Below are 27,836 nucleotides of genomic sequence, written 5' to 3'. Positions count from 1 at the left end.
TGTCTTTATTTTTTGTTTTTATTGGTCAGTTCGATTCGAAAATGGCGCAAGCAACTTGAAAAGTCTAAAACGCATATTACTTGCTTTAAAAATAAAATAATATTTCTAAGACGTAAAATATCCTACAATATTTAAAGCACTTTCCCTGCGAGTCGCATAGCTCTGGTCTATTGACATACCGCACATGAAACCAAGTATTGTCGTAACTCAAGAAATTATGGAGTTGAGATTAAAAACAAAACTTGAAAATTTAAAAGGAGAAATTGAATGGATCTATAAGAGTTATTGTGAATAATGCGATTACTTTATTTAAACATAATTTTTAATTATCCATTTAGAAATGATAATATTTTATATATATATATATATATCGTTTATATGAAACAGCTGCTCTTTATGACGAAAAAAGTAATTTATAGACATTGGACACAGAATTTCGGTTAAAATTTATTAACGTCTTTAGCAGTCTAATTTGAAAGTCATACTGACTTCTGCGTGAAATATTACACATTATCGAATCCCATTCCTGAAGTTAAAAAAAAATTAAACACAGAATAGTAGCGAAACGTTTCGAAATTTGGATATTTCAGTCCGAAAGTCAAGACTGAGTTTCAAGTTAATAGATAGCCTTAGGTTACGGCAGAAACAGTTTTTAGTTAGCGTTTGTTTTGCTTACATAAGTAAGTAACATAAATAAGTGTGAATCCCTTTAGTTTCATTATAGAGAGTTTACGGTAATTTTGACGCGATACGAATAAGAACTTAGTGGGGTGCAGTTTATTCTACTTTGATCACACAATCGTAATCACTTACGACAAATTATCGGCGAGTTTCTTTCAGCAACTTCGATCATCATCTTGACGCCTTTTCAAACTGTCTAACACATAGCTATAAAACCTAATACGGCGGCATTCAGGATCGTCTGTACAGAACTTACTAAATACGAACTTCGTAACGAAGCAAATTAACTACTTAGCGCCGTGAGTGACCGCACCAAGTTGCTAACTGGACGTAGGTAAATACACATTTATGGATGCATTAGCTCAAGCCGTGATACCGGTCCAAGGATCATGCTTACTGCTTGATGTAGTCTGGTGAGCCGATGTTCGCTAACGTCTTCTTGATACGCAGCGCTGTCAGCCGTGCCGCGGGGTTCTGGTACCAGCACTCCTTCATCACCTTCGATATTGCTGACAACACCTGAAAAAAAAAATCATAAAAGTAATGTTCTTATTTATTGATTCGTGGGGTCGTAATATGTGATCATGTGATTGTGATATTATTTAATAAATAATGCATTTAATGTCGTCAGAGTGCCTGACAGCAAAATTATCAATGAGTTCTATTTCTCCAATGACAAGGATGGGAATGTAGTTATAAGTCGTAGAATGGAATAGCAGTAGAGCTCTTTGTGAAAGAGTGCGTCTGTGGACGTACTAGCACCGCACCTATTTCGGGCGCAAAGCAGCAATGCAGGCATTATTGTCTTTCGGTCAACTTGTGACCTTTGCGATTTAAAACTATGAATGGCAATGCATGGACAGGCGTGTCGCGTATCGCGTGCGTCTCGTAAATTGGTATCATAAAAAAGTGATAAATGCGTAAAATTGAACTCACGGGGTCCGAGTGCCATCTATTCGGGACGTTAGGACGTCGTTTCTCGACGCAGACAACTCTTCGCATGTCCTCTAGTGCAGGGTCAGGTGGCACGCAGTCATAATACGGTGGTTGATAGTCGTCGGGTATGCCGCAGCGGCGGGCCATTTCCCAAAGAACCAATCCAAACGAGTACACATCTGAACGTTTGTATGGATCAAATTGCCGGGTATCCATTGTTTCGTCCAGAACCTGTTGGAAAATACTATTAAAGTACACTAAAACTAATAAATACACATATTACTCAAAAAATAAAAAAATTAAATCGGTGAATGTGTTTGCAATTTTAACTGCGTCTGTGGCCGAACGATTACCATGTTGGACTGCCACGCAAAAGGTCCCGGGTTCAATTCCCGTGTCGGGAGAAATATTTGTACGGTTTACATTTATTTCTCTCGTGAATTTGGGTGTAATTTGTGGTTGTCTATGTGTGTGTATGGCACCCGCGATACAGGGTTTTCCTAGTCCGGGGCTATGGGTTTAAAAAAAAGTTATGTGACTCTGAATTAAGATATTTGTTTACCTCGGGCGCCATATATCTCTTAGTACCGACGCGGTTAGTGGAAGGCACATCGACGGAATCGCTGGCGACATTGTGCCGCACGGCTAGTCCGAGGTCTCCAATCACACACGTAAGATTTGTCTTCACCAGTATGTTCTTGGATTTCAAGTCGCGATGAGCGATCGCTGGCTTCCCTGCGAGTACACTTCCTACATAAGAAAAAAAAAAAATAAGCACAACGGTGTGAAATTCTTAATTTACTATATAAGTGAGCTTGCTTCTACACGGCGCCAAATTATACTGCGAGTTTTGTACGCTTCGCTCATGTTGCTACCAGGAAAAATATTCCCAGCAGTGGGGTGTGTACGGATGAATAGTTTAAATGAGTAATATAGATTTTAGACCCACCTTTAGTACCCACTATATCCATATGCAAATGCGCCAGTCCAGTGGCGATGGATAGCGCCATTTTGATCAGGGTGGTGGAGTCGATGGTGTGCGCGGTCAGGAAATCGAACAGCGATCCGTTCTCATGATAGTTAGTAATTAGCCATAATTGAGTCCACGTACCATTATCTGGAATGTTATTATCAATATCTTCTTTTTTCAAACGGCTGATGAAAACTAATTAATTGTTCAAATAGAAGTATTTGATTGGTTGTTAATGAAAAACGCACAACATATGCAGCACTAATGGAGCAATGGGAGCAACTAAAAAGAGTACTATTCATTCAATTTATAGTACTCAATAAAATGTGTCAAGTAATTCCTTTTATCAGCAATCCCAGGGAAGTTGATGAATTGAGTACGCTTTTGATGCATGACTCGTACATCATTGATAGATTACGACATCGTCTAAGACTAGTTCGCAAGATAAGAGGCAATTTTGATTTGACTTCGCTATAAATATAGACACTCAACTCAAAAAGGCTAACACAAAAAACGAAGATTGTGCTTTCCTTGACTTAATATACCGAGGGTGTCATACATACCATTAAAAAAAATTAAATAATAAATTAGAGATAAATAGGTTGAGAAAGTGGTCAAATTGGATTGAAATGGGGTTGAACCAATCGCAGAAATGAAAAAAGTTCGGAGTGATCAAAACAATGCATGTTGCGCAAATTTAAAAGTACTCATTTAATCAACTGAAATTGTGAAGAGACAAAACTGACTTGTCGGCCTTTCAGGTTAGTGCGATCGGCAAATTGAATACAAAAAATACCTTTATTGTCAGCAGCGATGAATCCCAGAATATTCTCGTGTCGCAACATGACAGTCTGATAAATCTCAGCTTCACGGAACCAGGAACATTCCTCTCGGGAGCTAAAGATCTTGACAGCGACATTCTCGCCATGCCAACGGCCCCGCCACACCTCGCCGAAGCGGCCTTTGCCGATGATATCGACTAATTGGATCTGACGTGCGATTGACCGCTGCACGAGAAGAGGGAGACCTAGAACCGCAGCGGTTGGTCAAAAATATGTTTATTTAAGTAGTGGTCGGTCGTTTACTGTTAAAGCCTAGGTTGTGTTCTTTGTTTCAAAGACGGTGCCAGCTTGAGTCGCGAAAATATCTATATCCGACGTTGGTATGAATGAGGCGCAACAAGCGTGCTGAATCACTTTGGCAGTTGTTGACAAATGTACACAATAGTCGAAATCAATCGTTTTTAATCTAACATTACATAGTACATACTCACCAGAGCCAGATCCAGAGGTCGTCAACTCGATCATGTCTCTAATAGTGGCTGTGCCCATCATTTGGTGTCTGGTTTCGCAAAGAGATTCTTCAACAGGGAAGAGTGGCCGCGAGCCGCGCTTGTGCTTGTTACGCGACCTCTTCCACCAAACGCTGATCGCCACACAGACCCCCACCATCATCATACCCACTATCCACGGCACCACTTGCCATGCCGACGGCGGAGGGCTTGTTTCTTTAGAAGAAGTAGGCGTTAGAATCTCGCCTCCTTAAGAAGTCATAAGAATCATAAGCAATAAGCGATACGTTTTTTATTTTACTTTTACCCCAAAACATCTTTTCAAATTGATGCAAGCTCTTTATTACAAATATTAAATTTGAATGCGCATTAGATTATTAATTACCTGATGATGAATTCTAAAAAAAAATATGAAATTATAAAGAAGTTATTCATCGCTAATGCTGCTAAAGCGAATTAAAAAAAACACCAAAAAAAAAACCAGAAGCCACAATAATGTTTCCCCAAACAATTTTAATGACCAATAAAATAAAAAAAAGTAAAATAATTTAAATTACTAAACAACGCACATGCAATAATAATCAATTAAAACAAAAACAAAGACGAATAATGATTGAATGTTATTCAAAAATTTTTTTTTTTTTTAATTGAAATGGCAATATAATAACAAATTTCGTAGTCCAATAGTTATTTTTCGAACAATTTTGTGCAATGTACAATTTAATTGTGCTTTTTCGTTATAAAATATTAAGTAGCCCTATCCACGAGTTAAAATAGAAAGAAAAGGGTTTTTGGAGTTATCTTTAAAAACAAACTAATGAACATGCGATTAGTATAAAAATAGCTTAAAACATGCCGAAGTGGTAAAACCGGCTGATGATCACTTACATACTTTTAACCCCGTCGACACATAAATGACATTCGAACATTCCGCTATAGTTCCTATGGCGTTAAATAAAAGATATACAGCATCATGAATTCACGACATTCCATTGTCACTGCCTCGCTCGCATGCCTGGCTAATGTATATATTTATGAAGATCCACGTCATACTCACAACCTGACTATTACTTAAACGAAAACAGTTCTGGCCAAACTCGATGTCTAATTCCCGAATCCAACCATAATAATACCAAATTGGGGCCTTTGTCCCGGGAAACTCGGTCTCGAAAATTTCTACATACGACGATTTATTGGCATTTTCGATGTTCGAGACTGGTGATTTCAATCTCGGAAACATCGAGACTTTTGATACATAAATCATTTAAAGCAACTCTGTAGAATGGGGCTTAGTATAATCTGCGGAGATTAAAGAACGATAGTAATAAATCAGGTCCTCTCTATCTGAAACTACATGAAAATGCCCTTTGTTTCATGCATGATCACTACAAAAGTGAAAAAATTAAAACAATCATAGATAATTTTCGATTTTATAAATTAACTTAATAAACAAAAAACATGATTAAAATACCATGTTTTGCCCAAATGTCTCTAGCCTCTAAGTATGGAAACATATTTTGTACATATTCTCGAATGTCTAATTTTTCCGGCGACTTTCGAGACCGTATCTAGTCTCGATTTTTGTTTCCGTGACTGCGGTAATGTAACGAGTCTGAAAGCCCTAATACCAATCGTTACCAAGATTATTTCAAATACGTACAAATTTTTAAATAGCAAATTCGAAATAGTGCGCTCCCTAGTACCATAATATTGAGTGGCCATGCATTGTTGCAAGTTTCCAATGGTTTCGTATTTGTTAAGACACCATGAATATCGTATTTAGACATGGTGAAACATGGGAGTAACGTGTACATCGATACGGAGACATAACATAACAAAGCTCCCCAGTTCACCCGGACAGCACATTCCCAATGCAATCCGTACCTGTCACTAAGGTTTCATTATTACAGAAGTCCGTTTGGCAGCAAAATATGTGGTCTTCACGACACCATATGGGTGTGTCCCCGGGTGGGAATATCGACTCTTGATTCCAACATCTATATCCACAAATTGTCGTATTAATAACTCAAGTATAGTCCATTTATCGACCTAGTGGGTGATCAATGCCGGTCTACAGGAAGGAAACTTAGTCATATTAGAACAAAAAAAAACAAATAGTGTCAGCCATGCAGTGTTCAACCAAGCACCAAAATCTAGCAGAGCCGCCGTTTGGGGTCAGGTAGCTCCGCGAGGTGTGGGTGCATTGAGCTGTAGCAGCGGCGGCGGTGGCGCGGGCGGGTCCTACCTGGCGGCTTCGTCTGCAGCTCCAGGCGCAGCTCGCGATTACACATGTGAGTGTCACAACATTCGATCACCACCGACGCGTTTTTATTTTTCGTCGTGGAGCAACTGAAGGGGTGCTCGAAGGGAATCAGTGATTTGAAGTCGAGACAGCTGCGCCGCAAGTGGAACCACCATACATTACGTTTAGTAGGTTAAAGCACAACCAACACACACTCGGAAAATAGTGTTTGTTAAAGAGAATGGCACATCATTCAAAACATACTAAGTAATATATTGGTCGATTGCTCTTAGTAGGTACATATTCCCATGTCTAAATCATAAGCGATATTGTTAGAGCATTGGCATCTCAACACAAAACTTATATAGGAATGACAATGCAATTATGATTCTACAGTACATCAAACAAACTCAAATCTGCATCATCACGGTCGGAACCACACGCTCACAAATATGGAGAGCTTCTTACCCATGGTGTATTGGGGCTTGGATAGAAAGTAATTTGCAGGAGTATTGCAGAGATCAATTCTACAGCAATAAGACGTAACTATTCTGCAATTGGCTGGTAGATCGGGAGGGAACGCTTTCTTTGGTAAGCAGTAAGCGTTGACCTCTGGGCGTCTACACCGGTGAACCATTTAATAAAACAAGTTAACATTATTTGTTACTAAAAAAGTGTAGGAGGCCTGTATTTTACAGATTTAAAAGGCTAGTTTTGATCTCACAACACATCAAACTATGCAATAATTTATCGGAATATATTGTGGAATGCCAAAACATGGTACAATAAGTTAGAATTTGGTATTTAGGTGATTTACATGTGACACAAATAATAAAATGTACATTTAATATCTCATGTTCAACACAGGCTATGTAGGATATATTATGGTCATATTATATTGTAACCTTTGTATCACCATGTATATATACATCAGTCATTGCCACATGGTAGTAGGTAAGTTTATATAATACAAAACGTCAAGACAAAATGTCATACAGAATAATACATCACTTATAAAGTTATAACAATATTGATCAATAATGTGATATTTAACATAAATAATATATACACCACATGAATTAAAATATTTGTCTTGATATGAGCTTGCCAATTGCTTGTAACCAAATATTACTGAAATATGAGAAACTACAGCCAAATATGTACCTTTTTAAATTGTTTTCTGGTAAACAAATTGAGATTTGTCTTTTAAGTTTCAAAATTTGAAAATAGATTGATTTCCTGCTAAAAAATTTAATAAAACGATACTCACTGGTAAGTGTATTTCTGGACTCCCTTTTCGATGTTAGTTGACGCATAGCAATAACCATCTGTTTCACATGTTGAGTTTGGACAGCTACTGGGACTGTCAATATTGCAATAGCACTTCAGCCCTATTAAAGTAAAGATTCAAGTTAAATTGGATACTTATCAAATTATCATATTATCTACATATGGAAATACAAAGAATTGATTTTAGAATTACTTTTACTAGCCATTTTAGTATAGGTTACCCCATTATTATTAATTTTTATAATATCTAGTGACGGGATGAAAAAGTGCGTCTGATAGTAACATAACAGTTGCAGTGCCACTCACAACTTTAAATTGCAAAGATCTCAGGGGCACTGAGACTGCGCCCTGAGAGGCCTGAGACATAAGTTGACAAGTCCCAGGTGCCTGTAATTTCACCAGCACACAAACCAGACCACAGTAATGTTCACATTACTGCTTGGCAGCAGTGTTGGGCGTTAATCAATTACATTTCAATCAGAAATTAAATCAGATAAAAAAATCAGTTGCAGTAAAATCAATTTTAATTGCAATTGATTTCAATTGAATTGATTTTAATTGCATATAAATTAATTGCAATTAATTTTTTTAGTTGTTCTAAGAAACAATTGAAACTAACAATTAAAACCGAAAGTACCGAATAAAAGTGTCATTAAGAATATGGGTTAGGGGGTGGGTTAGGGGCTGGTTGGGGGGCTTTGGCGAACTCTTTGGCAAGGAGCTCAGCTGCTACCATTATAAATATGACGTCATTAAAAAAATAATACTCTTCTTTTTAATACGCAATGTAATTATAATGCAATAAAAAATTTAACTGAATTGAAAAAAATGACATGAAGAGTAATAATATAATGAAATGGCAACATTTCTATTCTTGTATTATGATATGATGTATATCTTCTAAGAAATACTATCAAGCGATAAAAGGTAAATTTGCTTTTGGACCATTTAATAAATCGAGTTTACCATCAGTAATTTATTCCTGTGATGTAAGCAAGCCAAGTAGAAATTATTAGATATTGGTCTTGTTGAAATCCCAATGAACTTTTATGATATAAATTAAAATTTTGTTTTATTTAATATACAGATGTAAATTTGAGACAGGGCAGCAAGGCCAGCCACCGTTGTAGTTACAGGAAAACGGTTCTAGAAGACTATCCATTAATTTTGAAGATATTTTGATGGGCATTCACAGATTTTGGAAAAGTGGTATAGTCAGCAAGATAAAAGGCAATTTTTACAAAACTTTTTTTTTTGCCATTCAATCCGGTCTCTGTTAAGAATCAAGTCTCTATGGAACTAACTGAGGTCAGAGTACTAGAAATGTCAGAAATCGCAAAAAACTTGTTACCATACATTTAGTAGGGACATATTTAGTAATCAGTTATTCTAGGTTATGGAAACTAACAATAAGGAGACTAACAAATTGACAACGTATTAGGTATTCCAAATCAAAACAATAACAAAAAGCAAAATAACATAAAAAAATTATGATAGTAAGTGCTCGAATTTATTGCGGCCTTGGCGGATGCATCGATTCGCTCTCTTCCGCAAAGAGTAAATTAGCGGCTGAAATTTTACTCGAATGGATTCCATTAAAAATTGCTGCAAGTGCATCTTTCAGTTCTTGAACACTGTTGTATTTTTTTTATAAATTTCATTTAAATAATACATAATATGTTGTCACTTTGTTAGTTTCCTTAACTACCTAGAATAACTGATTACTAAATATGTCCCTACAAAATGTATGGTAAAAAGTTTTTTGTGATTTTTCACATTTCTAGTACTCTTACCTCAGTTGGTCCCATAGAGACTATTGATTCTTAACAAAAACCGGACCGTATGGCATAAAAATTGCCTTTTATCTTGCCGACTGTACCATTTTGGCAAAATTTGTGAATGCCAATCAAAATATCTTCTAAATTCATGGATAGTCTTCTAGAACCATTTTTTAGTAAATAAAACGATTAAGGTGGCTGGCCTTGCTGCCCCGTCTCAAATTTACACCCTGTATATGTATATTGAAATGTATGTACAACCAAATTTATCAATGGCAGCAAAATAGCTATCTATTTTGAGAACAACACTGGTACTTTCAAACCAATAAAAAGTGAGAGAAAAGTTAACATATTATACTAATTTGAATTCACCTTCATAACCCAGTAAGGTAACATGTAAAATCAAAACATGCACATAAATATACTTTGTTTTGCAAATGATTTGGTTTTGCTTTTCTTTTCCATTCCTTAGGACCCTTATCTTATCACGTAGTTGTTCTGCATGCATATTTAGTCTATATTTGTTGCATTTACAGTATATCACATGTATTTCTACAAGTGATATTTAGATGTGGCAAAAACACCAAGAACACAAACACAACAGATAATAAAATACACTAAAGATAACAAGCGGACCAAAATTCACTGGGCAGGAAAAAGGCATCTGGGTGTTTTTGTTTATTACTTGATACATACTGAAGTGGTTATCTGTAAATGGGCTGTTATTTATGACGTATATGGTTTATCAATACATCTATCTAATTTATCAACTTAGATATTTGTTTTTGAAGTTTTCTCTGATAAACTATGTAGATATTAAATTATTAATCTCACCACACTTTGAGATTGTCGTTGTTTGTTCAATTTGAAAACACTGCATTGTTGTGGCATAACTTTTTCAAAAAATAATAGTAGGGATTACATGCATTGGATGTGGAAATTTAGGGTTTTACATACAGACATACATATATATATATATATTAGCCTGCTTGAACATCATAGTTAATCTGCAAATGATACATTAGTGTTTAATTCGCAGTTACACTACTTTATTATCATTTGCAGATTGAGTATAATGTTCAAGCGGGCTAATGACATTGACAAAAAATTATGAAGGATTTGTGTAAAATAGCAACCTGTCCGAAAATAGTTAGTTCTACTTCGTAAGGTATATTTTGGTATCGTCTGTCGTAACATAAACTTGAACGAAAGGCGACTTGTCTGGAAGCATGGCAGAACAGACTGCTTGCAAGAAAATTACTTGATAGCTTGCCCACCCAGTCTGAACGGAAATTATGATCGTTCTATTATTAAATTGTCTACGACTTAGGTATCGTATCCTATGCTTACCTATCTATCTTATACATAATAACATACCTTCTACAGGATCCAGCTTTCGAAAAACAGCAAATGTTAGCAGTAGAAACCATTTTCTCCATTGGAAGCTATCCATCATAGATTTACTCGAAAGAAACATTGTTTTATTCAGAGTTCTCAAACAATCAAACACAATATTTTATTATTGACACTGTACGAACACGGCCATTTGAGTGGCTTTTGTAGATATAACATCTTCGTCCTTACACTAATTTATTGTTTAGATTGAGTCGTTGCTCAGTAAGATAATTTAATACGTGGTACCGTGTCAAATTACTAATAATCGGTAGATTAAAGAAATACAAAGAAAGAAGAGCAGACAAATTAAATAATATGCTTCTTCTCCGGCAAGTAAATAAGGTGAGGGAACGAACGAATGAATAAATATTGCATGTGTGTATTTTTTTAAATTACTTGACTTTGTTACCATACTTAAAAATGTTAATACCTAATAATTGATACAAATATTTCACATTGTTTTGAATAAAATACGCACTGAAAATATAAGAGTCGATTAACATGAGCAATTAAATATAACTTTAAAAAAAGATGCATTGCAACCATATTGCAACAGTTATAATTAACAACCCTTATATTATACTATAACTTTCAGAATACAGTTAACATTGATTTCGAGTCGAGTAGGTAGACCGCACTACGTACTAATAAAATGCAGGTTGACAACATTACGAATCTAACTCATTCGTTCTTTTATATTACCTTTTTCGTTCGTTCTGCTATTAGAAAGCGAGATAGACGCTGGATATGACGTCGTATATTTTAAAAAAGCCAAGACGAATCAATCAAACAATAAACGCGCGTCCAGGATGAAGGTTCGTTCGTCTCACTACACATCGCATCGCTAAGTTCCACAAAGGAACTCACCACATTTATTTACACGAAATCGTCTTGAGCCAGTCGGAAAACTCTTTATGTCAATGCAATAAAGCGAAAAATACGCAAGTTTTGCTTCCGTTCGGATCGTCGACTCGAAACGGACAACTTTTCGGATAATTTTTCTGGCCGGCTTAATGCATATCTTCCGTGACAATGAGTGTGATGGCTCCCTTATTGGAAAGATCATTCCCGAAATGCCCACCAGAGGGTATGGCGGCAAGAAGGATAACTATTTTTCGACTCTAAACTATACGTGTCATAGGGTCGTATTCTAGAACTCTACTCAATAATCAAGTCAGGACTTAAGTATTGCAGTGAGTACTGAAAATCATACTCAACTCTTTGCCATTTGTGTCGTATTTTCAGTGCTTGAAATCATACTCAAGTCTGCTCAAATCCTGACTTGAGCATTGAGTACAGTTCTGGAATACGACACATAGGGTCGTATTCCAGAACTCTACTCTATATTCAAGTCAGGACTTAAGATTGCAGTGAGCACTGAAAATCATACTCAAGTCCTTGCCATTAGGGTCGTATTTCCAGTGCTTGAAATCATACTCAAATCCTGACTTGAGCATTGAGTAGAGTCCTGGAATACGACTCTCAGTGTCAGACTTAACTTAGGGGATGGAAGGACTAAAGGTCTATTCCACATATCTGGGCCGTGGACGGGCCGTAAAATAATATCGTTGCGTACATTTTGTATGAACTCGTTCACACATGTCCGTGTCCAGGCTGGCGCCGGGACGGACCTGCAGTTCATACAAACTAGCACGTCTTGTTCACGTTCCGGGCACGGCCACGATGTGTGTGGATAGTCCTTTAGATGATGGAAAAAAATGTGTCAGTTTTCCATCCTCTATGGACCATCGTCGTCTGCTGGCAATATTGTCGATTGTAGAAATAAATTTAAAGTAAAGTCACAGTAGACAGACGGGTGAATTTGTTGTTTTCACAAAATAGTCTTATATTATTTCTAAAACAAATTGATTTAAATTGTATTATAATATTAAAGGTAGGTCATAAAACTACTAAATCTATGATAAAACGTTATTATTATTTCCTTTATGGCGGCCACTAGTCTTGTGCCAGTGTCAGTTTTATAAGAATAATATAAATATAAACATTATGGTGATGATCGCCAGTGTAATGAATGGTAGATAAAATCCATAAAAATACGCTCATAAAACCATTGCCTAAAATGTTAATTAAAATATATTCTCTGACATACAACCACGCTTTGCACATTGCCAACGCCCTACTTTTGATCCTATGTTTTGAAAATGAAGGAGCGGCCGTTCATTGTTTTTATTTCACTATTATTCGTAATTTCTTGACGAATATTTTTTCTTTGGCAGGTCGATATTTAGTAAGACGATGTCGGCTACTGAATTACACACTTACTTTACAGGGAATAATACGTACAAACTAATAAATCCCATAAGTCGGCGTATTGGGGATTTTACGCCGTTTTACATAGCCATAGCGATTTGCTCTGTGATTTTGGGACTGATTCTGATCCTGAATATTGTGTGCTGTTGCTCTCGTTATTCTGACTATTGGCTCGATCGTCACACAGGTTAATATAGTATAATTTTTACTAGATTCTCTAATTTAACGCCAATCAGACTAAAAATAAACTTAATTAAGTATTTGACTAAATTTCCGCACCATTGCAGAAAATCAAATGGGACCTGCCTTTAACGCTTTTAATTAAAATATACTTCACATACTGTTTCCTATACTAGTCTACAACATAAAGAAAAAGTTTTGTTTATTACCAAAATGTCTTTTGTAGGTAACCGTTGGATAGTTTCGATCTGGTCTGCAACTCCTCACAAGCAACCTCCTCTTGACTTTACGGAGTTAGAAGCTAACTATCAGCCAGTTCATTACATACATCCATACCCTGACAAGTATCACGAAGTGCATAAACGTGAAGAAGTGCCTGCTTCATTCTCTCGGCAACCACTAACTACATCACAGGAGTACTTAGAACTGCACAAGCGAGAAAGCGATATCTAAAATGGCATTCCTTATGATATATCCTTCTGTAGCTGTTTTGTGTATGTTTGTACTTGTTGTAATAATACTTATGTTAAGATTTGGGGCCAGATGGTGCAAATTGCGTCATACGGCTTTTGCTGATCAGGAGTACTGGAATGAGGATGACGCTTATGAACAGAAAGTATCATATGCATAATCAACTTAAAAAAAACTTATTTTACGATTCCGTCCATATGGTCTAATTGCATGTTTACCCAGTAATCAAAATAGTCTTTATAACAGTCGCCTTGTACCAATTATTTTTCTCTTCAGTTGAGGTATATTTTGTTTACTGGTAAAACTAGGAACTTTAGAATTAGACCTTTGACTGTATTTTGACTTTGCTACTTGGTAATTTTAAGATAAGAAGATTAATGTAGCCAATAAGCAAACTATGAGTAGATATATTGAATTTGCTTGCGAATGTTTTTGAATATCTTTTTATTTCATAAGTATTTCTTTATTATGATTTGTTTTACATCACAGGCTATTGACCATTATTTGTTAGCAGTTTGGAAGTACTCTTTTGTACAAAATAATTACAATATAGCCATTATACATTATGAAAATTTGTACAATAATTCTAATCATTTATATATGAATATTTTTACGAATATTTTTTATATACTTCATTTATATGAGTACACATTTAAAAAAATAAAAAAATGCTAGCGAATATTGCCAATGTGATGACCTGAAACCGTGCATGCCAATTTTTGTGTGTAAAATTGTAAACCCTATTCGATTTACTGGAAAAACAGCTCACCTATGCACCATTTTATTTTAGAATAGAATAGAATCATTTATTTCATAATATCACAATTCGAAATATAATGTCAAGGGATAACATGATCGTCATTAATATAAATAATAATTTTAATATAAAATAAAATAATTAAAAGAGAAATAAAGAAAAATATGAACTACAAAAACACAAATAAAAATTTAAATATTTTCAAAATACAAACGTCCAAAATTAAAAATATAATTACAATTTCCTTAAAAGAAATTCCTTTATGCTGTAGAATTCATTATCCAATAAAAGGTCTTTCAGTCGGGAACAAAACACTTCGTCGTTTATACTGGAAAATCGCTCACCTATGCACCATTTTATTTTATAGGGGACTAAGATCCCATTACGTCCAACTTTTACAATTTGTGAATGGCCTACAATTTTCGGATATTTAGTTTTGTATAAGTCAAGCTAAATCACTTAGTTTAGACTGTTTGTAGTATTGAATAAAATAGGTAAATAAAGCCCTCACCATATATTAGAGTATAAAAGAACAAGTTGATATTCATAGTAGTAGTTTCTCTTGCATATATAACTTGAACATTGACAATTCCATGGGCCAAAAGTAGCTTTAGGCTCAACTCACACAGGCGCAGAGTCGAAGCGTCGCAACGCGTCATGTTTTTCGCCTATAGCAATTTCATCTCTATTTTTTCGTTATTAAGGTACGAATTTGTGTTATGCAAATATGGAGTCGCGAGTCGTCCGACGCCGACTACACTGTGATCCGGGCGTACTAATGCGAGCGTCGTCGCGCGTCGCCAGACGTAGTTGAAAAACAGGACGCGACGCGACGTTTCGACTCTGCGCCAGTGTGAGTTGAGCCTTAGAGAGTCTTTAGAAAACACTATAAATAGTTTGTCTCTTATTAAAAATCCCCATATTGACAAATACCCTAGAGTTTAAAATACATATCTTAGTGGAAATAAATTGATTATAGATGTTTGTAAAATTCGGGAAAAGTCGTTCGTGCCTTTATGAAATGTTCATTGTTATTAGTTACAGTTGGTATTGTCAATAAGTGTGTGTGGATTGAGTGAGTACCCTCTGTAAAAAGTTTATAATATTTAAAGTTAGTCATTTTATTGTAATATATAATTAATATGTAAAGTTGTAAGTTAGTCATTTAGTAGAAACCAATTTTTCTATTTGTAGGATAAAACAAAAAAGACACGTATTTAAGCACACATTAAGTTACTTGGTACTTGGTGTAACGGGCTGGTATCTTTTGTTTTATCTTACAAATAGAAAGATTGGTTTCTGCAATAATTGTTTAGAACTTCTACTAAATGACTAATATATTGTAAACTTCTTTCAGAGGTTGCTCACTGAATCCACACACACGTTTATAAAAAGAGTGCCTAAATTAATGGGACACCATGTGAAAAACCAAAGTTGCAAATAAATAAATGCATTTACTATTTTAATTTTTTAGGTTTACTGTAGTAGTAGTCATAGCGTTAATTTCCTTCCAATAAAGTAGTTATTATTCTGCTTGGTTTTGTTTCTTACCTACCTTTGATCCTTCAGTGTAGCGTTGGGTAATTTGCCGGGAAATTTCAAATAGTGGAAATTTTTTAGGAAAAAAATCAGTAGAATTGGAAAAATATCGTTCAAAGACTCATGTTGAGTTCTACGTTTAATCTTCTGATGTTTTATTTAAAATGAATAATAAAATAAAATGGTATAAACATTGCTAAATCTATTTTCTAAATCCTGCTTGGCTTTTATTTTCACAAATTCTCCCGAGTTCTTTGAAACGTTATGGCCCCATCGAAGTAATTATAATTTCGCCAATGTCAAATTGAGGATCACACGTTTCTCGAGTTCAGGATCTTCAACTTCTGATAGATGTTAGTCAAATGGGGAAAAATATCGACTCCGAAGAACACTATCCTCTAAGGAAGTACAAAAGTCCGATGTGATTATATAGTGAAAAGAGAATAAGTACGTTACGAGAATAATTTCGTTATTCAAAGTAAGGCCCATGTAAATGTGTTTTAAAAATTTATGTATGTTATTTCGTTTCGGAAATATAAAATCGAACAACTGTCGATCTGACATCCACAGCGAAGAAGAACGAACGAATGTCCTGAGAAAAAGTAGTCTTGCACATATAGATCTTTGTTCTATGGACGAGTCGATTTGTTTGATAGACTACTTTTTTCCATCCTATAAGGCTCTATTTGCGGCGGAACGGAATGGAAGCCTAGTCAAGTTCATAAATATAGTTGAGCCTAATATTTTTTATATTTTTTAAATTTATAAGGTAGGTAACCTTAATAACTGTTATAATCACAATATTATTAAAATATACTCTGTTATTGTGTAGTCAGAACACTGTTACCCAATAATCTATGATTTATGTTGTCTTGTTTCACTGTTGCCGGATTAGGCGATTTTTTGCCATTTAGGGGTCGCGCGGCGACTAAAAAAGTGGTCGGCAACTCGGCGATATTTAGGCTATATTTGAAATAGGATTCACACAGCGTGTGTATGGAACGCCGCATCTAGTACGCTAGTACATAGATATCGTTGATTGTGTGTAACTTATTTAAACTTATGATCTCAGTCCAATAGTATAAGAGATGCACAGTACTTGGTACAGTTTTTCATATGTTAACAAGTCTTTTACATAAATTAACGTAACAGTATGACTTGCAAAGATTTTATGAAGTCATTTTAACAAAAAGTTAATAGGATTTACATTTTATTGTACAGCTTCTCATGAAAGAGTTCGTCAGAAAGTACTGCCAACTTACCTATTTCACTTCACTTGGTGTCATAAAAAAAATTAAAAATAATACAAATTTGTATTCAAAGTCTTATTTAATTTTAACACATTATTTATTATTTCATTACAATATTCAAACCATATGGTGTAGGGTGTTATCAAAAAGTAGAATACCTTGCAATAGTCTTTTTACAACGTAATGTAAATTCTGTACGATATAAACAATATAGTTTTGAGCCTGATTCGTAATAAAATTTAATGTAAAAGGTAAAGGTCACACACATTGTAAATAAAATCACTGCAATCTGATTACTCGTAAACCTAAAGTAGGTAAGATTAATGACAAAAGTATGATCTAAGTAAATTATATGATATTATAGAACAAACTTAAAATTGTCGTTCTGTATAGCAAATAAAAACCCTTATATGAATTCTGGCAGTGAAACTATTCTTCCAGTTCAGCTTGAGGTTATAAAATTTAAAGAGGATAAAGGGCATATAAGCACATTAAATGAAGTTATTTTTAATTGTACCTAGTATTTAGAAAAATATGAAATTGAAAAACGTCCTGGAATCAGCATATAATGAATACAAAATAAAGTATTTGCAAGGATGATAAAACACAACAGTACCTAAGGTTACCGTTTTAAAAGCTTTTTCAGTTATTTACATACAAACACAAAATTAAAATATAAATTTTCACTATATCAATAATGAAAAATATAATAATAAATGACACAATAAGTCTTCATTTTCATTCTTACAGTACTTTAGTTGACATATAATGAAATTTGCGGATTATGTGATGCAAGTACCTTTTTCAATATCTATACAAGCAAATAAAAATAATTTTGGTATGGATTATTAAAATCTTAACTTATTTTGATTTCAGAAATGAGGAAAACTAAAAAAAGGAAATTGTAGAAAGAAAACGTTAAAAATAAAACAATTTGCTATATAGGCACAAGTGAGGTAGTCACCACACTGTAGCACCGGCTTGAGCCGGTCAGAAAAAGCTTTGTGTTCGTGCAATATGAACGAAAAAAAGAAACGATGCGCGTTTAGCTTCCACTAGGGCCGCTGCCGACGACGCGGCGACGCGGGCGAATTATATGTGTTTTTTGTTTGTATTACATGGTTAAACAGTTTTTACTGACGCGTGTGATGCGATTCCGTGTTTTCTCAAGAGCGTTTTCCATGGCATTATGAACACAGAACAATAAATACAATAGAAGTGTTTAGTTGTCGTGATATATTATGCCAACCCTATGCCGAATTCCGCATACTTGAGCTCAGTGCGCCATTTTCGCTTTGTACGTTATTGTCGTGTCAATTATCTCGCGCAAAACTTCGAAAATCGTGGGTAAATGTCTTTTTTGATATTTTGGAGTGCAAAAATGATAGTCACACCTTATATTAATATTATCTGTGGTGGTATCTCATATCCACTTCCTGTTTAATGTAATATATTTTTGATTATAAGAAACGAAAGTAAACCTTATATCGATGCTGCAATTTGCTCCATTTTTTTGGAGAACGTTTAGGCGTTAATCGTTCGTCGATTGCCGCTAGATAGCAGCACGTTGAATGAAATTTCAATAATAAAATCGAAACGTCGCGTATCGTAACTCGCTTTATTTATTAGGCATTGAACTTTGGTTAAAGTTTAAATTATGTTAACAGTACGGAATTTGTTACCTCTTTTTAAATTGCAAACATTGTCAAGATTTCATAGTGTTTAAGATAGTGTGAGTTTTGGCGACAGCGATTGTGATAGTAATCGAGGCTTAGGCACTTCCACTGTTTTTTTCTTCCGTGATTATGAAAGTATTTTAAGCCGATTAAAATAAAAAACTAAAGTTTATGTAAGTTTTTAAACGAGTGAGGAAATGAAATTCTACTGGAAAATATCGAAAATTGAATAAATTAATTTATTACTATCTTAAAAATAACTTATCTCTGTTGTATATTCGTTGATCTGCAAAAGAGAGAAAGTTAATTATTAACATTGTCAATTAATAACACACAAATATAGTAAAACTATAGTTAAAAAGCTACTTTACAGTATGTAGTGGAGTATCACGAAGTATACAATCTGATAAGTATGGTTACGTATGCCAATATTGCAAACACTTCCTGTAAACAACGTGGCGTGCCATTGAGGCTTTCAAAATAAACACGTTAAATCGCAAAAGTTAACCATGTAAGGAATTTATACTTCAGTCACAGAATAAGTAATTGCTTTGTTTTTGTTAATCCTATTTTTTGCTACCTAGTTATTTAGTTCACTTTACCCCGGACTACTTTCTCTTCCCGGCCAAGATTGTGTTCCGTCCAGTGTTCTGTTCACTGTAAATAAAATATATCAATTATTTAGAGATATTATAAATCTAAGTGATACAAAACGAACTTGTTACAGTGCACTTCATGTTTCAAAATTTCTTCAGTAGCAGAAGCCTAGGTGTAACATGGGTATAACCTATCTAATAGATGAGACTTGTGGCAACAACTTTTAAATATTTTGTTTTGGTAGATACCTGGTAGTTGTATGAAAATTCGCTAGGCGAGTATTTAATATTTTTTGCAATGTACTTTATCTAGAAAATTAATAACAGGTCGCAAGCAAGTTATATTAAATACGTAGGTATGGATGTTGTTTTTTAGTTTTTATTATAATGTAAGTTCTATGTTTGTAAATACTTACAGTTCTTTTTATCTGAGATCCGGTTCCTTCTGCGCTCGCGAGTCATAGGTATTCGTTTCGATGACGCTGAACGCACTAAACTCTCTATAATTTCATCATCGGCTGACATATCTCCGCTGTAAAGTATATTAGATTGTTTAAAAAAGTGTTATGTAGCCCTCCAACCAGGTAGCACATGGCGTCAGACTCCATCAGCTTGATTTTGTTTGCCTCTCCCGATCGGAAAGTGCGTCTTTTCCGAGTCGATGCGTATAATATTGCGGATGAGCTACACGATCGGATCGATTAATTCGGATTTGAATTAAAATCAGGGCCCTGGTTTACGCAATAAAAACGTTAGAAAATACTCACTTCACAAGAAGCTTCCTGCTGGTCGCTGGCTGTGATTTTCGTCTGCCCTCAGCAAGGCTATCTGTATCTGGATCAGTCTTCAACAATTCTTTCAAAGCTCTATCCGCTGTGTGGTCTCCGTTTTTCGCCGAATAATTACCAACCTGTAAGTTTTATTTAACCGTCAAATCCTATATAATACAGAAAGCTGGCTAGAAGTTATTTTATAATTATAATAGCATATTATAACAATTATTTATGTAACTACTAACAATTTTATATTATATTATTTAACTGCCTCCGTGGCCGAACTGTTACCATCCTGGACTGACACGCTAAAGTCCCGGGTTCGATTCCCAGGCCGGGAGAAATATTTATATGACCTATATTTATTTCTCTCGTGAATTTGGGCGTAATTTGTATTCCCTAGTGCTGGGCTATGAGTGTGTGCGCGTTTTTATTATTAACAACGTATTGTGAAATTGTCAAATAAATATGGCAAATTTGTTTTGAACTTTAATAATAAGAAAGTATGCACAAATAAGATGCCTAAAATACAGGTACTCGTTTACTTAGTTTAGGCATCGCAACAATCACGCAACAACACTCTAGAATTCTAAGATTTAATTGTAGCAATAAGACGATTGTATAATAATTAATGTTCCTTTTTTACTGTATATTTTAATATTATCATAGCTTCCTTTACATTTCTTTCCCTTGGATTAGATGAAGTTATAATAAAAATTTATCTTTATTTCAAATAAGCTGTTTAAAATATTTTAGATGGTAATTCATTTCAATTTATCTTTTATTTAAGATTTTAATTCTTTTCACACTTCAAGACAGTAGGTACCTATTGATCTTGACTAAAATACGAAAGAATTATATGTTAACTGTATATATAGCTAAAGAAACTATTTTTAGTTACGGGCCCTTTCTGTAAAGGGACCTGCGTCCCACTTTTTTTGTTTAGATCCAAAAAAATAGTTTCATTTCCTTTGTGTAACAAACGCGGGAACTCGATATGTATATTATCAATTGATAGTAATTTGTAAAGCATGCTCGCTTTAGGGCGCATTTATTCACGAATTATTACACGAATTTCATCGCGCTTAAGCCGCGCGGCCCCCGCCGCATGTAGCGACCGCGTGCATCTTCATGGCAAAATACGCTCTATTCATTTAGCTTTTACGTTTTAACTTAAATGAATGTCCCGGGCGCTCGGGCGAGTCTGGCGTGTCTTTGGTCTACGCGGCTTCCGCGCGGCGACCGCGCGGTTGTATTAGTTGGCGTAATACTGAGATGTTTTTTGACATCGCGTAGTGCATCTTTTGTATTTACCTACTACGCGGTGTTAGTCTAGTGCACGTCTAGTGTCTTGTCCAGTTCTACTGGCTGAGTGGGTATACCATTCCTGATAGATTTATTATCTTGTCAACTAAAACATACTCACATCAATGATCATTTTGCCCCTGGTCTTATTTCTTTCTCTATGATTCGCCCTTTTCTCTAACTGTTGCAACACTCGTTCCCTGGTGGTTCTGTATTCTAATGCGAATTCTGCGATCACCTTGAGAAATTCTGCCGCTTTTGTCTTAGCTACGTCGCCTGGTGGCACTCCAAGATACATCAAGAATTTGCTATATCTGTAACAAACATAAAGCTTTGTTTTCGAGAAGCGTCTGCAGAACAGTATATACTTTCGCACATGATGTTGCAGTGTGGTTAATCATGTATTTGTAGAGTGTCTGGTTGTATTGCTACAGGTGTAACATTCGCAATGCGAAGAAATATTGATAGGAATTCGCATAGCCTTTTACTGTTTTGCGAGAAAAAAAAAACCTTCTGTATGGATGTTCTGGTGTCGAAAGTGATTACCTACTTTACGTGATATTAATTGTTAAATTTATACTATGTAAATTTATAACAACCTTATAATGTAAATAAGCTTCAAATTCTGGTTATAGAATAATTTTAATCCTATGAAAGACTTTGTGCTAAAAATGGTACTAAAAAGAAATGAAAGACCTTGACAGTTTTGGTTTCGAACCCTTTATTAGATACATTACCTGCTCATGACCCTTTTTTCAATGATACCAAGAAGAATGATTCTCTCGGCTGCGTCAGTGAGGAACTCGTTAATCTTCGTTTTAAAGATTTGCGAGCTGTCATGTTTCGCCACCCGCTTCATATGGTCCCAGGACGCTTTGCAGTCCGATTCTAGTTTAGAGAGGTTGGTTCGCAGAATATCAAAGTCAACTTTTGATGCTCTAATCACTGGTCCCACCTGAAGTTAACGAACAGTTAGCAAAATCAGTGAGCATTACTTAATAAATTATATAGCTATAAATTTGTTATAGAGTTGAGTATTATAATAAATATTTTTTAAGGAAATACGTGCCTCACTAAAGAAATCAGATGTATCTGGAAACTTCTCAATGATCATTTCACAGATGTGATACAATAGTGGATGTTTGTGAACAGTGTCCTTCACCTCCATTACTTTAGAAAGGTACTCTAGTCGGAATCCCTTCACCTGACTGCCGTTGAGAAAGCTGCCTACAGACCTCAGTGTTGAGAGGATCACTTTGAATGTTTTGTTCAATTTCAGCAACTCAATGCCCTGCTTAAGGTCCATTAGTGGTTCTGCTATTTCTTTCTGTAATAAGAGTTAAGCGGTGATGTAAGTATTTCCTGCTTTCAAGACATTTTTGAAGGTGGAATCATTCCTTAAAAAATTTCACAGCTCTCTAAGAGTTACTTTGTATACACGTTAAAACAGAATCAGGGCCACAATGTAGTCAACTATCAACCACAGTACGTACTGTGAGAACGTTCTCGACAGACACTGCTTGACGTACCCTGGAATGTGTCCTCCCGCGCTTGATACACCTACTGGTAGTATTACCGATTCCTTGAAATCGAATGCGAATATTTGAAACGAAATTAGTATAGTGTTTAGTACAATACGTACCTCAAGATTATCAAAATCCAATTTGAATACCCAAAGTCTGAGTCGCGATGACAATTCGTTGATCGATGCTAGTGTCAACAGGAATTGCTCAGCACTACCCAGAGGCAAATCTGGGTTAGCATACTGGAAAATTTTTAATACTTAGGTAACGTTTAAGGGAAACGTAAATCTTTATGTATGATACAGTTGTGGTCACCGCTGCGAAGCTCACGCTTATTAATGACCACGTACTGGTTCGAAACAAATAGAGCAAAAATACGACTGAAACACGTGACTTATCTGTTTGTTCAGTTAATGTCCAAGTCTCACGGTAGTTTTCTCTTTAAAAATACTTTATTTTCTCAATAAGATACCGGTACAAACAAAATACATGTTGCTCTAGGTGATTACCTGTGCCTCCTGAATCTTTACTTTTTCTTCTTCAGTTGGTAACATTATGAGAAGTTTTTCAATGCCTTCTCGTCCTATCACCGTGGCGTCCATTTTCAAAATAGCTGCCTTTATTGTCTGAGGTGTCGGCAACTTCTTCATGGCGATATTGATGGCATTGGACCGCTTGGCGTCCAATATCAAGTTCCTCTTTGGTTCCATAAGTTTCTAGAAAACGAAATGTGTAAATTTTGTAGTAAACATGAATTATTCCAGAATCGTAACTTGCAAGTGGAAGAAAAAGGTACTCACTTCTTTAATAATAAGGTCGTTAGTCTTAGACTCAAATAGATGTTCTAAAATTTTTGTATCTAAGTTGACTTGCGGTAGGTCGTCCCAAATTAGTCCTCCGACCTTAGATCTGATATTCACAGGCACAGGATTGTCTACTATTTCTCTCCAAAACAGTTTAACTGTCTTTTTGTTTTTCTTTATTGTTGAACTATCGGAATCGTTTGACAATTCTGACGATAGGGAAGGTTTTGGTGGTGGAACAGGGACGTTGTTTTTGGGTGTAGGAGGGAAACAACTCGGTAAAGGAGGTGGATTTCCAAGAGCAGGGAATATCACTGGCGGGGGTGGAGGTGGAATACCCGCTGCGTTTACAGCAGGTGATCCCATATCATCATCTTCGTCTTGTCGTAAGTCTGAGAAATCCAAATCACAGAGGTGAAATTCTCTGTTTAAACAACCCTTTTTAAGTTCCTCCCAATGCAGATCGTTCTCTGAGACTTTAATTTCATGTACTTTTGGGGACATTTCTATTGTCGGACTTTTAATTACTTCTGTAATATGAAGGATAATTATTTTTAACGACATAATGTAATTGATAAAAGTTTATGAATAGTCTGAGGTTCTATTTACAGCACTGTTCTATTTATTACCTTTAGATTGTGATTTAGCTAACTCTTCCTTGGCTTTTGATACAATGCCAGCCATATCGGCCACTCTCAACATCTTTTCTTCCGTAGTTGGGCTGACAGGACTTGTTAACCTTTGTGCCAAATCTTTAATACTATGTTCTTTATTGAGAATTATCCCTCTGTCATCTTTTACCTCTGGCGGATTAAGTTGTTTCTGTCGAATTACTGTGAAGGCATCAATTGCGTTAACACTATGTCCTAAAGTTCCATTTTGGATTCGTTGCTTTAGACCAGATGTATATCTTTGGTTCCCTGAAAATGAAATAAATGTTATAAAGCTTACCTTTATCTGTAATATTAAAACTATTTCGTTTCAGTGACTTTCTCTAACGAGATGAGTTACTCTTAACTCCACTTTTCAGCTTTATGAGCTTTGGTTAACGTATTTTAAAATAACTCTCTTCAGTTTAATAGTTTTGGCGTAGTTATCCATCGCCATTATAAGTGTACCTGTTTATAGTATTTTGAAATGAAGTAAGAAATAAATGAAAAGAAATAAAGTAGGTAAATATGTTAAGACGGCAATGACAAAACTCTGATGATTATTAGCATGTTGTTAGTAAAATGAACAAACCATTTTCCAAGACATCTCCTAGGTTGTGATTAAAAGTTGTTCTATTGTATATTATGTCTTCGCCATGATGTCCATTAGTTCCGTTGCTATAGTGGTCTGTTCCATCCACGTGAACGTTGACACTGGGGAAGTTGTTGGTGTTTGTATGTGTACTATGGGAATAGTTTCCATTTGTTCCATAACTGCCGCTGGTGTAGTTCCCATTATTATTTCCAAATAATTTGTTGTAAATATTATTGGAATTGTTTAATAATTCTTGTTGCTGTACGATATGATGCGCGTGACGGGCGTACCTATCTGATCTTCTTTTTAAAACAGTGCTAAGTTCTTTATGTGTGTTTTTTTTGTTGTCAATTGATGGCAGGAACTGGGATCGGTTCGAAAGTTTGACTTCAGGCTCCGTGTGACTGATGGTTGCTAGTTTTGCTGCAGGATGTTAGTGTGAATGCAAAATGATGTCAAGAAGCAAACACGAAACTCATTACTAAACACAGAAAAAGGGTTCTAGAGACAGAAATATTTGCTTTATGACATGACTATTATTAGAAAAAAATTAACGATTTTATTAAAGTCTTTTGCATGCGTAATAATAAGAATTAATTTAAAAAGCCTCACAGTGATAACAGATCAAAGTAATATTACCTTTCTCTTTCATTTGTTGCTTTTTAGATTTTCTTCGTTCTGAATTATTCAAGCTGAGATTAAGGCTTCTCCTTCTCACTGAATTGATTACTGAATCATCTAACTGTCTGCAAAAATAAATTTTCAACAGTGATGTATTTCTTAAGGGTATATACGTAGTAGTTGGTACAATCTGCTTAACAAAATGACACATACTTTAGAGCCGTTCCGCTTTCGTCACCGTCTTCATAAAGAAGTACCGCCTCAAAGATCTGTAATTGCCTCAAGAGATCTAAATCTGTCCCTTGTTTGGACATGTATAACTGAATTATATCATCCATACCCTGATCCTGCAGGGCATCTACTTGGTCATAATAAGTATCTCTATCTGGTACATTGTTTAGACATCTATTGATAAGTGTAGTTGCATAAATGAGGAGCTCGGTATCTGAAGCATCGAAGTCTTGAAGGATCTTCATGATGTTGTACCAAGGCTGCCTTCCGTTAGAGCTATCTACAGCATTAATGGCGTCAATGAGGAGCAGGCAGTTCTTTTCTGTGTATTCAACGAAGACGAGGAGTAGTTTGAGAGCGGTTTTGACGACATGGCGAAATTTACTTGAGATCAAAGAGTATAGCCATTGGACACAGCGTTTGTGAGCCATTACTCCAAGCATGCCGTCGACGTAGAGGAGGATCTGAGGGTGTATGAAGTTTGTGAATATCAAGATTTAATAATACTTAAAAATACAAGTGACAATTGAAATATTAAAAATACAATATCGTATGTTCAATAAAATATACTTCCATTGAATATTAGGCCAGATGATGAAATGACTCTGAACAGACGTTCTTAACATGCAAGCATACCAAGTACAAATAATTAGATAATAATAATAAATATATGACAATTATAATAAGAAAAACGATAAATAATGAGTACTTTTCAAAACTTCAAAGTAGTACCTGTCCAAGTGCCCTAAGGATGTAGTCGAGGTAATTGTGGTCGGCCATGCTGCTGACCTGCATGAGGCAGTCCAGACCTTTGTTAGCGATGAACTCATGTACCAGGTCTTTGTCTGACTGCAGCACTTGCTTAAGGGTAAACAGTGCCCTCCGAAGTTCTCTGCCTTGCGAATGGAGAAGCTTTTCTGTTGAATAATAAGGTATGTAGCTGCAGTTTACAGTTTAGAACGTGTTATATTCTAAATAATATTGCGCTGGCTGCTTTTAAAATTTTATTTAATTAGATAGGAGTGCTAAATGAAGATGTTGAGAGTGAAGATTCACCCGCCTATAGTACTTGTTGCAAAATAGGCAGGTTAGATGCAATATATTAATATAAAAAATATAATTTCAACATCCCTCTGCTGGCACGTGTATAAAATAGTCAGACGTCTATACAAAGTGAGAGTCAAAGGATTTGTTATGTATGGACTGGCGCAGGTAGCGGAAATTCAATCGGATACAATGATTTTAGTACATTTAATTTGAGTAATTTATTTACTAATAAATATGGCAAGGTATGTTGATTCTAGACCATTTAATTACTCTAGTGATGAAAAAATGCCCGATTGTAGCTTTATTAGTTGCACCAAGTTACTACGGTGATTATTTAATTTTTGACCATTTAATATTTGTTTGTTCCTTTGGTTTGGTTTGATGTTAAATCATATTGTCATCGTCTCGTAACTGGGGGTCTGCTCTGGGGATCTCCGTCTGACATCCGTCCGGAACAATTACTGCCAAATAAGCAATACTTGAGCAAATGAAAAGACGCGTGATGCGAATAAAGATTCATACTGGATACTTGTCTTTTAATTTTGTGGAATATTACTGATTTGACAGTAATTGTTTCGGACGGATGTCGGACGGAGATCGAGATTAGTCCATCTGGTTACGAAAAACAGTTATGTAGGTGGATGAAAGGAATTTTATAGTCTTTTCCGTATTTACTAATTGTAAAAAAAAAGTGGAATTTACCTACGTGTAATTGTTTGATAGATAGTTTTAACGTATTCCCAGCTTACGTTTCTAAGATTATAATAATCTAATCAAATCTTGGTAAATCATAAATAAAAAAATAGGTATTTGCACACCAACCTATTGTCACGCCCTTTCGGACATGTGGCACTGAGTGACGTCGCGGTCTTATTTTTAACCGACTTCAAAAAAAGGAGGATGTTCACAATTCGATTGTATATATATATATATATATATATATATATATATATATATATATATAT

At 35.3% G+C, this 27,836-nt stretch overlaps 3 protein-coding genes across 14 annotated transcripts in view; 1 reads left to right on the top strand and 2 right to left on the bottom strand.

Moving 5' to 3' along the window:
• Positions 1 to 396: 396 nt before the first annotated feature.
• Positions 397 to 10,929, bottom strand: LOC113229127 (TGF-beta receptor type-1). Of its 10 annotated transcripts, none has more exons than XM_026462650.1 (9): positions 10,566 to 10,929; positions 7,391 to 7,511; positions 6,589 to 6,740; positions 3,861 to 4,127; positions 3,384 to 3,614; positions 2,567 to 2,734; positions 2,180 to 2,367; positions 1,618 to 1,848; positions 397 to 1,200 (listed from the first exon to the last, which is right to left on the bottom strand). In XM_026462650.1, the coding sequence occupies exons 1-9, from the start codon at positions 10,663 to 10,665 to the stop codon at positions 1,075 to 1,077; spliced, it is 1,584 nt and encodes a 527-aa protein (XP_026318435.1). In that variant the 5' UTR covers positions 10,666 to 10,929; the 3' UTR covers positions 397 to 1,074. The 10 variants fall into 10 exon arrangements, with proteins under 10 accessions (XP_026318435.1, XP_026318451.1, XP_026318410.1 ...); XM_026462666.1 differs by lacking the exon at positions 6,589 to 6,740 and adding an exon at positions 6,124 to 6,272; XM_026462625.1 differs by lacking the exon at positions 10,566 to 10,929 and adding an exon at positions 9,561 to 9,845.
• Positions 10,930 to 12,622: 1,693 nt separating this feature from the next.
• On the top strand, positions 12,623 to 14,028 carry LOC113227292. The gene is made up of 2 exons (XM_026460181.1): positions 12,623 to 13,041; positions 13,261 to 14,028. Exons 1-2 carry the CDS (start codon positions 12,840 to 12,842, stop codon positions 13,485 to 13,487), a joined length of 429 nt encoding a protein of 142 aa, XP_026315966.1. The 5' UTR covers positions 12,623 to 12,839; the 3' UTR covers positions 13,488 to 14,028.
• A 3,151-nt stretch (positions 14,029 to 17,179) lies between these two features.
• LOC113233202 (FH1/FH2 domain-containing protein 3) overlaps positions 17,180 to 27,836 on the bottom strand; it is a 63,060-nt gene continuing 52,403 nt past the window's right edge. For 2 of the 3 annotated variants that reach the window (XM_026468273.1, XM_026468350.1), the window contains exons 5-19: positions 26,557 to 26,741; positions 25,807 to 26,288; positions 25,612 to 25,718; positions 24,970 to 25,395; positions 24,357 to 24,647; positions 23,725 to 24,257; positions 23,434 to 23,640; positions 23,044 to 23,166; positions 22,471 to 22,728; positions 22,139 to 22,356; positions 21,523 to 21,715; positions 20,091 to 20,233; positions 19,740 to 19,855; positions 19,330 to 19,384; positions 17,180 to 19,013 (exon numbers count right to left, since the gene is read on the bottom strand). In XM_026468273.1, the coding sequence (XP_026324058.1) occupies positions 18,989 to 19,013; positions 19,330 to 19,384; positions 19,740 to 19,855; positions 20,091 to 20,233; positions 21,523 to 21,715; positions 22,139 to 22,356; positions 22,471 to 22,728; positions 23,044 to 23,166; positions 23,434 to 23,640; positions 23,725 to 24,257; positions 24,357 to 24,647; positions 24,970 to 25,395; positions 25,612 to 25,718; positions 25,807 to 26,288; positions 26,557 to 26,741 (3,362 nt within the window). In that variant the 3' untranslated portion in view covers positions 17,180 to 18,988. The remainder of the gene's footprint in view (positions 19,014 to 19,329; positions 19,385 to 19,739; positions 19,856 to 20,090; positions 20,234 to 21,522; positions 21,716 to 22,138; positions 22,357 to 22,470; positions 22,729 to 23,043; positions 23,167 to 23,433; positions 23,641 to 23,724; positions 24,258 to 24,356; positions 24,648 to 24,969; positions 25,396 to 25,611; positions 25,719 to 25,806; positions 26,289 to 26,556; positions 26,742 to 27,836) is intronic. The other variant, XM_026468419.1, reaches the window with a different exon arrangement.

The sequence above is a fragment of the Hyposmocoma kahamanoa genome, unplaced genomic scaffold (assembly GCF_003589595.1).
Source record: "Hyposmocoma kahamanoa isolate Upper Pololo Valley unplaced genomic scaffold, ASM358959v1 100021, whole genome shotgun sequence".
Taxonomy (NCBI): Eukaryota; Metazoa; Arthropoda; class Insecta; order Lepidoptera; family Cosmopterigidae; genus Hyposmocoma; species Hyposmocoma kahamanoa.
The sequence above is the reverse complement of the archived record's forward strand: the minus strand, read 5'-3'. Positions and strand labels throughout refer to the sequence as shown.